The 11,274-nt window shown below is 41.2% G+C and overlaps 1 protein-coding gene across 1 annotated transcript in view; it reads right to left on the bottom strand.

Annotated features, from left to right (window-relative positions):
- The window catches only part of LOC104983133 (multidrug resistance-associated protein 4-like), a gene marked incomplete at its 5' end in the record, with an annotated part of 43,818 nt that overhangs the window by 27,865 nt on the left and 4,679 nt on the right, over nucleotides 1-11,274 (bottom strand). The window contains 5 exons of the mRNA XM_010832607.1: nucleotides 2,689-2,880; nucleotides 3,937-4,037; nucleotides 7,172-7,282; nucleotides 8,455-8,574; nucleotides 10,048-10,198. Coding sequence (XP_010830909.1) covers nucleotides 2,689-2,880; nucleotides 3,937-4,037; nucleotides 7,172-7,282; nucleotides 8,455-8,574; nucleotides 10,048-10,198 — 675 coding nt within the window. The remainder of the gene's footprint in view (nucleotides 1-2,688; nucleotides 2,881-3,936; nucleotides 4,038-7,171; nucleotides 7,283-8,454; nucleotides 8,575-10,047; nucleotides 10,199-11,274) is intronic.

Here is an 11,274-nt window from a genome sequence, read left to right as displayed (position 1 = left end):
CTGGGTATAATCTCCAAACTCAGAAATGAAGCTACTGGTGATGGTCTGAGTAGACCAAGACACCATGAAAAGTCAAGCTACCACAGTTACTAGCTCAGTCTCCAAATCTAATTTTCCCTCAAGCATTTCAGAATCTCAGGTTAACTCTAAGACTTTGGGGGTTTAAAATGGAAGAATAAAAGTATGTTTGTCTCTAAGGTGTACTATAGAGTCATACAATAATAACTAATATTTTTGGCACCTAGGGAAATTTAAGATGGGTGTGAATGAACAGAATTACATTTGTAACGGGAAATCTGACAGACACATTGCTGAACATGAGCTCCAGTGAATGTTTTCCCAGCACAGGAGTCCTCACCTTCTCCCTGGCCTTCAGTGAAACTGGTAATAATAAGGAGAGAGCTTTTGCCATATGATTTACTGAAACTGCTCCCTAGGTATCATTTAGGCATCAAGGTGAATATTTTTTTTCTATCGCAAGTGTTGTTTAGTCACTAAGTCATGGCTGATTCTTTTGCAACTCCATGGACTGTAGCCTACCAGGCTCCTCTGTTTATGTGATTCTCCAGGCAAGAATACTGGAATGAGTTGCCATTTCCTTCTCCAGGGCATCTTCCCAACCCAGGGACTGAACCCATATCTCCTGCTTGGCAGGTGTATTCTTTACCACTGAACCACCACTGAAGCCCATGTCACAAGGGTATCACTCATTAAATTATAGCTATACTCTACTAGATGCGTCTATGGTGGAAAGAGTTTTAAAGAACAGTTCTTAAAGTATTTAAAACACAAGGTAATCAGTTTATGGAGTTGTCTTGTGTGTGTTTTGGTTATTGGTTGCTCACACCTGTGTTACTCACTCACTCTCCCAGCCAGCAGTCCCTCAGCACCCTCTCGGTGCCCTGCAGAATGCCACTTTCAGGAGATGCTCTCTGATCTTAAGAAGCCTCAGGGTTCTGTGTGACACAGATCCAAAATTACAAAGCATGCCACGGGTGCTTTTATTGTTATAACATTTACCAATTCAACCATTTTTAAGTGGACAGTTTAATGTTAAGTACATTCACATTGTTGTACAACCAACCTCCAGATTATTTTTGCCTTGTAAAGCTATACCCATTAAAAAACATTTTCCCATTCTCCAGCAATCATCTTTCTACTTCCTGTCTTTATAATTTTTTTTTTTTACTCTAAGAACCTCATATAAGTGGAATCATACAGTATTTATTTTTTGTGTGTCTGGTTTATTTCACATATCATGATGTCCTCAGGGTTCATCCATGGGTCAGAATTTTCTTCCTGTTTTAAAACTGAATAATATTGCATTTTAAGGATATTATACGTTTTGTTTCTTCACTCACTTTGAAAACAGGGGCACTTGGGTTGCTTCCTACTTTGGCAGCTATGAACACAAGTGTACCACACACACTGTCTTAAAGAATATATAAGATCCTGTGGAAGCATAGAGGGGCATTAGAGTTGATTGTGAAAATGATACATCCACCATCTAGAGATGGAAAAGTGTCCCTGGGGTCTAGGGCAACATTCACACTGGAAGCTGGGAGGACAAGGTGCTCTGAGAGAATGTACACAAGACAGAGGCTGAGATGGTTAGATGGCATAAAGGACTCAATGGACATGAGCTTGAGCAAACTCAGAGAGATAGTGGAGGACAGGGAAGCTTGGCCTGCTGCAGTCCCTGGGGTCACAGAAAGTCGGACACAACTTGGTGACTGAACAACAACAACAACACAAGATCCAAGTGTAGGGGGTGTGTGTATGGACTCGAGGCTGGAGAGGTAGGTGGGGAAAGAGATTCCCACTGCCTTGTCTGTTATGGTTTATTCTTTTCTTAAGGAGTCAACCCTAGTCCCAGCTGAGGGTCCCAAGCTGAGTGTGAAAGGAACATCACCAGCAGACATGGACACTGGCAAGACCACAAACCCTTCTGCCATCTCCCAAGTGGATCTTCCCCTGCTCCTTTCATTTTGTTTTCATCCACTTTAAGCAGGTCTCTGGACCCTGCATCCAGCTGGGGGCTCTGGTTCCTCACGCTTGATGGACTCACGATTCTGGACTCTTCTCTGATGGCCCCAAGCTGGCCAAACAGTCCCTATTTGGAGTGTACCTAGGGGTGAACTATGGTTCCAGCATCATCTTACCCAGGCCAGTAAGGATCAGATCTGTGCTAAAGAAAAGAGAAGTCTGTGGGTGACAGCAGGGGTATGACAGCTCAGTGAGGGTGAGTGGAGGAAAGTCTCTGGGAAGGGCCAAGGGACAGAGGAGGAGGCTGCAACTGAAAGGTGTCATGGGAGGAAGAGAAGATTCCAGAGGCATAAAGAAGAAAAGATGGACAGGAAGGAGATATTGGAGAGTTATGGACAGGGCAAAAGGGTTGACTTCAGAGACTCCACATGAATAATCAGGTGAAACATATAGTATCCTGGGTCAGGTTAAGTTCCAGCTCCAGGATCCAGGGCCCACCAACCACCATGAGGGAGCTCACAACACAAAGAAGTGCTGGGATCCTCACTACACGGTTAGTTTCTAAGAAAGTTTCACCCACGATGCCACTGATCTAATCTGCATCCAAGAGGAACAAAGAGTTCCCTGACACATGGACAAGGAAGTAAACAGCAGATGTGGTGCTAAATCTAGATTTTAAAGAGGTAAATGGCATAAACAAACCTTTTCTTTTGGTTTAGTGCTTACTGTCAAGTCCTTCAATACCAGAGGCCCGTCTGGGCTGTACTTGAAATTCACATTGTTAAAGGCAATCATTCCGTTGTCAGGCCAGTATGCTGGTGGACGAAAGTCAAGTTCCCAGGGTTCTTCTTCCTTAAGCTCTGTATATTCAATCACCCTTTCTGCTGACATCATCTGAAAGATACATGACATCACGTGGGTTAGGAACAGAGGGTCTGGTTTATGAATGTTCAGAGACTGTAAATGAGACATTTTGCTTTTTCATCTTGATATCTGCTTTTTTATGGTTAAGAATATCCCAGGTCTTATTATCCCCAAAGCACAGAAGTAGGAATCTAAGGAGGACTTTGATGATATGCCATTTTCTTGTAACACTTTCACTTATAGCTACTTCCTTCAACATGGTATTAAAACTAAAAACTTTAGAAATATGGTAAGATTTTATTGATCCACCTTTCACATCTGAATAGGCAAACAAGAGTTTTCTCAAAGAAAAGAATAATTATGAACACTAATCAGTAATGTACAGCTACAGAAGGGCCCTGTGTCATTGATGAGCAGAAATGGACAGTCATCAAGCCTCATTTTAATTATTAGTCACTTTCTACTCTATAAGAAGAGAGAAGTGGAAAGATTTCATTTTTATTGCTTTTCTCCCTTTAGAAGAAGATGTAAATATTCAAAAGAGGAAAATTTTACATATTGATTAAGACCTACTAAACAACCACAGTTCAACAAATTTGATAGCACATTTCGAGATGTAGCTTATCCTACAAGAAGGGACAACCACTAATTCAGGTGGTCAACAAGCATAAATGGTGAAATGGGAGATGGCTAGGAGATATGTTAATTAAACAACCAACCTCCAAATGTTAAATTTTACTTTTACCAAAAAAGAGAAATTACCCATTAAGGAACAAAAATAAACCCCTAAGAAATTAACTTATATCCTCTTCAGGATTTTAGAACTTCCTTCCTACAGTGACATTTATTATCTTTGAAGACATCTTGTGATGAATATAAAACCTGCTGACATGATACACATAAGACTGAAGAAAAGATATATGTATTTTATTTAACATTAATTTGAACAGATGGAGGAAGGATCTCAAAAACCCTTGTTACTACAATGTAAAAATAACAGCTTTACTACTTTATGCAAGAATTGCTTTTATGCCATTTAATGGCAAGGAGACTAGAAGAGGCTAAGAACATTATGATAAACATCACCATGTTCTCCACTTCGGTGCTTTGCCTGACACACCACTGGAACATCCTCATGAGTGTGAGGGTGAGAGACAGGACCAGGCCAATCTGCCCAGGAGTCCAAGCTAAACGAGGAAGAAGGGGAATAAAGTCAGTCCCATTCTTTTTAAAATTTTATTTTGTCAAAGTATAGTTGATTATCTTTGCTGTAAAGTGATTCAGTTATATACACATTTTTCATATTTTTCGATTGCAGTTTATCACAGGATATTGAATATAGTCCCTTGTGCTATACAATTAGACCTTGTTGTATATCCATATTATATGTAATAGTTGACATCTGCTAATCCCAAGCTCCCAATCCATCCCTCCCCCATAGCAACCATAAGTCTGTCCTCTATGTCTGTGAGTCTGTTTCTGTTTCACAGGTAAGTTCTTTTGAGTCTTATTTTAGATTCCTCATATAAGTGATGGGCTTCCCTGGTGCCTCAGTGGTAAAGAATTCTCCTGCCAATGCAAGAGACTTGAGTTCTATTCCTGGGCTGGGAAGATCCCCTGGAGAAGGAAATGGCAAGCCGCTCCAGTATTCTTGCCTGGGAAATCCCATGGACAGATGAGCCTGATGGGCTACAGTCCATGGATCACAAAAGAGTTGAACATGACTGAGTGACTAAACAACATCAACCACATACAAGTGATATCATGTGGTATTTCTATTTTACTTCACTTAGTATGACAATCTCTAGATCCATCCATGTTACTGCAAATTGCATTACTTCATTCTTGTTTACATCCATTGTATATATGTATCACATCTTCTTCATCCATTCATCTATTGATGGACATTTACATGGCTTCCATATCTTGGTTATTGTGAATACGGCTCCTATGATGCAGCAGGGTGCATACATCTTTTTGAGTAATAGTTTTGTCCAGATATATACCCAGGAGTGGGACTGCTGGATCATATGGCAACTCTATTAGTTTTTTGAGGAACCTCCACACTGTTTTCCTTAGTGGCTGCACCAATTTACATTCCCATAGACAGTGTTGGAAGGCTTCCTTTTCCCCACACCCTTTCCATCATTTGTTATCTGTAAGACTTCTTAACGATGGCCATTCTGACTGCTATGGCATGGGGTCTCATTATAGTTTTAATTTGCATTTCTCTAATAATTAGCAATATTGATCATATTTGCTTGTGTCTGTTGGCCATCAGTATGTTCTTTAGAAAAATGTCTATTTAGGTCTTGGAGAAGGAAATGGCAACCTACTCCAGTGTTCTTGCCTGGAGAATCCCAGGGATGGGGGAGCCTGGTGGCTGCCGTCTATGGGGTCACACAGAGTCGGACACGACTGAAGTGACTTAGCAGCAGCAGCAGCAGCACATTTTTCAACTGGGCTTTTGTTGTTATTGAGTTGTATAAGGCGTTTGCCTATTTTGGAAGTTAAGCCCTTATCAGTCACATCATTTGCATGTATTTCCTCCCACTCTGTAGGTTGTCTTTTCGTTTTGTTTATGGTTTCCTTTTTGATGCAGGAGCTTGTAAGTTTGATGAGGTTCCATTTATTTTTATTTCTATTGCCTTGGGAGACTGACTTAAGAAAACATTGGTATGACTTAGGTCATGGAATGTTTCGCCTATGTTCTCTTCTAGGAGTTTTATAGTGTCATATCTTATGTTTAAGTCTTTAAGGCATTTTGAGTTTACTTTTGTGTATGGTGTGAGGGTGTGTTCTAACTTTATTGATTTACATGCAGCTGGCCAACTTTCCCAACACAGCTTGCAGAAAAGAGAAAGTCAGTCTTGTTCTTAACTCTAACCTTCTGTCACTATACCAGAAAAAGTCCTTTATAATATTTAAATCACCTGCCTATAGTGATTGGAGAAGGCAATGGCACCCCACTCCAGTACTCTTGCCTGGAGAATCCCATGGACGGGGGAGCCTGGTGGCTGCCGTCTATGGGGTCACACAGAGTCGGACACGACTGAAGTGACTTAGCAGCAGCAGCAGCAGCAGTGTGTATATGGGAGAAGGCAGTGGCACCCCACTCCAGTACTCTTGCCTGGAGAATCCCATGGACGGAGGAGCCTGGTAGGCTGCAGTCCATGAGGTCACACAGAGTCAGACACGACTGAAGAGACTTAGCAGCAGCAGCAGCATATAGTGATATTATTACTTATACTTTTACTATCTATTGATTGAGACCATGATACAATGGAAACAAACAAACCAGAAACCCCACTATGAATCCAGAAAGACTATTAAATGAGTTTATTAATCCCAACAGGATTGAGGTACACTTGACAGCATTATACAAGTGAGAAATAATATCATCATTCAAACTTTGGTCATTATGGTTTCAAGAACCATCATCTAATTTCACTTTCTACATCCAATGCAGCTATAGGCAGAAACCACAGAAAACAAGGCAATGGATTCAAAGAGTCAGTGCTTAAAAATATAAAATACTACTCTCATTGTTCTATTATTAAAGACTGTGATTAAGTGTTGTTGTTTAGCTGCTAAGTCGTGTCCAACTCTTTGTGACCCCATGGACTGTAGTCTGCCAGGCTCCTCTGTTCATGGAATTTCCCAGGCAAGAATACCGGAATGGGTTCCCATTTCCTTCTCCAGGGGATCTTCCCAACCCAAAGATCAAACCTATGTCTCGCACTGACAGGCAGATTCTTTACCACTGAGCCACCTGGCAATCCCCAAATTTTTATTTATTTTCACTCTTCCAGGTCTAAGTTGCAGCATGTGGAATCAGTGTTGTTAATATGGAATAATTACAGATGGTGAATTTATGCCACATGTCAACACCTGTACATCTGGTATCCAAACAGTGGTGAAGACATTGTTCTTTCATATAAAGAATCTTTATCACCCCAGTGCACCAGGCACCTGCAACCAAGAGATCAGAGAAGCCTTAAAGCTAAAACCTAAAGCCCAAGGGTGGACAAAATGCTTAATTGTAAACTTGGCTCTCTCCTCCCAACTACATAAGTCTGCTTGCTACAGCTATGTAGAACTTAACTCATTCAAAGAAAAAGAATAAAGGCCTCATCAAGACTCAAATGACTCCTCTATATGGGCCAAACTGTGGAATCACACACTGCAAATGCTTTACTACAATTCATTAGAACCAATGGTTTATGATGTTAAATAAAGTGGCAAGAGTTCAATTTAATAACTGTTAATACACCTAGAAATTATAATCATACCACAAATAGTTATTCACATCTGTACTTACATTCTTTCAGAATCAGGGCCCCAAAGGCAACACCGATGACCAAGATGGCACAGACAACATCCAGACACATGGCAAAACATTGGGACATGGTCAAAAGCATGAGCCAGCTCTCTGGATTTATGAACCATAATAAGCATAATAAATAAGTGGGAGAAAAAAAAACATGTTAGCTGCTTTGAATGAGTCAGTAAAGCTACATAAGATTTTTACACAACGTAGTAGATCAGCCAAGTGACACACCCACATAACTAGGTCTTGACATCAGACCATATATAGGACACGTACACAGGAATCAATCCAGGTGCTTTATGGGAAGCACCCACTGAAAATGTCAACCCACAGGTTAGAAACAGAAATGTGATCCTAATAAAGAAGATGGAGAAATGGTCTCATTGGTGCATTTCTTGCTGCGCTGGGTGTCAGAGTGAGGCTCATCCTCTCACAAAGTCAGCCGTTCCCAGCTCCCTGATAGAATGTGCAGCTCATACACTGCTTCCAGCACTGTCTGCACTTACTATACATGTTTACTCTGAGGAGCTGGTATCTAAAGGGCCATGAGTTAACAGGATTTTCAATGTGGCTTTCAAAGTTCCATTTTATCTTCAAAATACAATAAAGGTTGGAAAGATGGGTCTGAGTTTTACAGGCTTAGAGCACATTCTGAAATTTCTGCCCAGGAAAGAAAAATCACTGATACAAAGTATAATACATATCAACTGGGTGGGAAATCAGGAAATTATTTTCCTCAATTACATCTGCTGCCCTGAATGTTCTGAAAAGAGAGTCAGCAAACTACAGCAGGGGTAGGGGGCAGGGGAGGGTGGGGAGTGGCAAGAACAGTCCACCACTTGCTTTTATAAATAAAGTTTTATTGGAGCACCATCATGGCCATTTGCTGATGTATTATGTTTGCCTACTTTGGTGCTACAATAGCAAAGTTGAGCAGCTGGAACAGAGACAGTATGGCACACAAAGCCTACCATGTTTACTATTTGGCTCTCTGAAAAAACTGTTTGTTGACTCCTGCCCTAAAGGGACAAAGCCATAGGGCATACTGACAGTTGGACAATATAAGCCAGTTAGGAGAGAAGTGGGGTGTGACAGGGGGAGAGGGGAACACAGAGGGGATGCTGAGAGGAGGGTGGGAGAGGCAGGTGTGCAGGGAGGGAACCTGAGGCTGACACAGACAGAGGCGCTGGCCAGCAAGGCCACCTGAGAGGGGGGTCAGGACTCTGAAGGGAGCACATCCCATCCTTTGAAATCATTTCCAGAAACTTACAGACCTGAGTGCAAGTCTTGGCACGTCTCAAACAGTTTCTGAAACTTTTGTTCGGCTTTGTATGCCTGGATGGTCCGGAGTCCCTGGAGAGAAGATGCTAAGTGGGAAAATACTGGGCTTTGTTCTGTGGAAGCAGAGACAAACAACATAGATAGTCAGGGAGGCTGGATGTGAGGAAACCCACTACCTCCCATGTTCTTTGGTTGCGTGTCCTGCCAAAGGGAACATCTGGCGCTTCCTGGAGGGCTGCCTGGGGGAGGAGGGATGATGCCCTTTCTGGAGTGGATCCTCCACGTGACCCTCAAGCTCCTGCTCACACCAACCTTCACTTTAACAACCTGGAAATGAAAAATTCTCTTTGAACCTATCTTTGACTAAATTAAAATTGTAGCTAGTTTTAAATAATGAACTCAGATTTTTCCACTTAGTAGATACAGACAACCATGGGAAACAGTATATTTCTCTTCTTGGCTTTGTTTCTATAAAATGAAGTTTGCATTAATTTGCAATCACTATCCATAGTCAAGGTTTCTGATACAAACATCTTTCCTTACTTTTTTATAATCATCCACATTCCTTTTTTAAAAATCTTCTCTCCTTATGATTTTATGTTAATAATGATTAACTATATCTGTGCATTAACAATGAGATAAGCACTAGATAATTTCATCCTATGTGGTTACCTGTAGAATAGAATGAGTGAGTGAAAGTCACTCAGTTGTGTCTGACTCTTTGCGACCCCATGGACTATACAATCCATAGAATTCTCTAGGCCAGAATACTAGAATGGGTAGCTTTTCCCTTCTCGTGGGGATCTTCCTAACCCAGGGATCAAACCTAGGTATGATTAACTATAAATCATGCTCCCTATTATTCTAAAACTAGGAATTTGAATGTAGTAATAGACTAAATGGGTATTGAATAGATCCCCTTTCTTTGTTCTCCCAAGGTGGTTATTTTCAGCATTCATTTATATGAAAAGCCTTGGGGAAGGCGGCCACAGTGTGGCATCACCCCAAGTATTGGTGATGATAAAGAGCAAATCTTAAAATAACAGGGCTTATCTTTTCAAAACACTTAACAACTGCAACTTATTTGCCATCTTTGGAGTATGTGAGAGAATGTATTATCCAAATGTATCACCTCTGACATTGTGAATATATTTCCTGATGCCTCTTTTCCTTTTCCTAATCTTTTTCTTTCCTTATTTCTCGTAAGTCTGGGAAAGAAAAATTCCCTATTTTCCTTCTGCATTAATTGCAACATGATATAACATTTTATGTTTAGAAAAATGTTTACTGAGTGGCTGCTATGTCACGGAGTGTGCCGTGAGCTAGACAGAAGCAGTCCCTGTCCTCATGGGGCTCACATTCGCTTTCCTTGTGCTGAAATGCAAAAGCTGCAGGTGACCTGCCACCAGCTGTGCTTGCTTTAAGGGCCACACTGACTCACAAGGGCTATAATATGCAATTACCTAATGTTGATCTAGGGAGAAATTCCAAGATAGAGTCTGCAGGATGTCAGGGGTCTGGGTAATTACGGCATAAACGGAAGCCAGCCTGCACTGCCACCCTAGCCTGAGAGCCCTGGTACTCACTTGCACATTCCAGGCGTTTGACATCTCCTGATGTATTTAGGAAATAGAGCTGAAGCAGGAGGAAAATGAGGCCAAGGAGAGCCAGGGGTATCACAGTCCAAGGAATCACAGCCACCATCACGATCACCACGCCAATCACAAGTAGAAATGTCTGAAATAGTGAAGAAAGACACGGAGGCCTCCTTATGAAGGATTCTTTTCAAAGATAAACTTTAATAGATTGTTCTGTTAGGATTAAACTTCTTTCCTCGAAAGATGTGTTGGAATGGCAGGGAAAGCTTTCCTATCCAAAGGAAAAAAAAATTATAGGTGCTCATTACGATATGTATTGCATGTGTCCAACACTATGATAAGAACTTTCTAGGCGTTAGCTCTTTTGATACACTCAGTAACCCTATGAGGCAGGCATTACTTTTTATTTTGGCCATGCCATGAATCTGGCGGGATCTCAGTTCCCTGACCAGGGATTGAACCTGGGCCACAGCAGTGAAATAAATCAATCCTAGCAGTCCTCACCAGTAGACACCAGAGAACTCCCCTAGGCAGTACTATCTTTAATGGATGAGAATGTTTGAGACTCAGAGGGTAGTTGTTGAATCCCAAACTATCAGGAGTCAGTAGGTGTTACTGATACTAAACAGATGAACAAGAAGATATCACAGATGAGAAATTCAGAAACCTTAGCTATACACGCAGGGATAAAAAAGTGGTCAATTATAAATTCTAAGCCCAGTAAAAGGGGGGAAAATGGAAATGTCTACCTTTGGAAGTAAGAATTCCACTTTCTTGGTTTTCCATCCTTAGTTAATATATACTGAGTGCTGACTGTGTACAGGGCTGCACATTCGAAACTTCACATGTGTGAAGTCAATAATCTTTACAATAGCCCTATCAAGTAACAGTGTTATCTCATTTTACAGATCGAGACACTGAGGCACAAGAAGAGGAAAAGCAACTTGATGGAGACTGGAGACTGCAAAGCCTAAGTCATGGAGCCAGAGAGGTCATGTCTTGAGCCATTATGACATATTTAGGCTTGTTCCCAACATACAGCTAAGTAACATTATGCTAAGTATTTAAAATGTCCATTTCAAAGGTGAGTGGTTATTGCAACAGCAGATACCATTTACCAGGTGTTTGCATGTGCTAAGATTTCCACAAACATTTCACTTAATCATCACCTCACCCCACAAGGTGATTTTATATTGGGAAGTGATCTTGGCCCAA

The sequence above is a fragment of the Bison bison genome, unplaced genomic scaffold, assembly GCF_000754665.1.
Source record: "Bison bison bison isolate TAMUID 2011002044 unplaced genomic scaffold, Bison_UMD1.0 scf7180017861674, whole genome shotgun sequence".
In the NCBI taxonomy this organism is placed as follows: Eukaryota; Metazoa; Chordata; class Mammalia; order Artiodactyla; family Bovidae; genus Bison; species Bison bison.
This window is presented reverse-complemented; position numbering and strand designations above follow the sequence as displayed.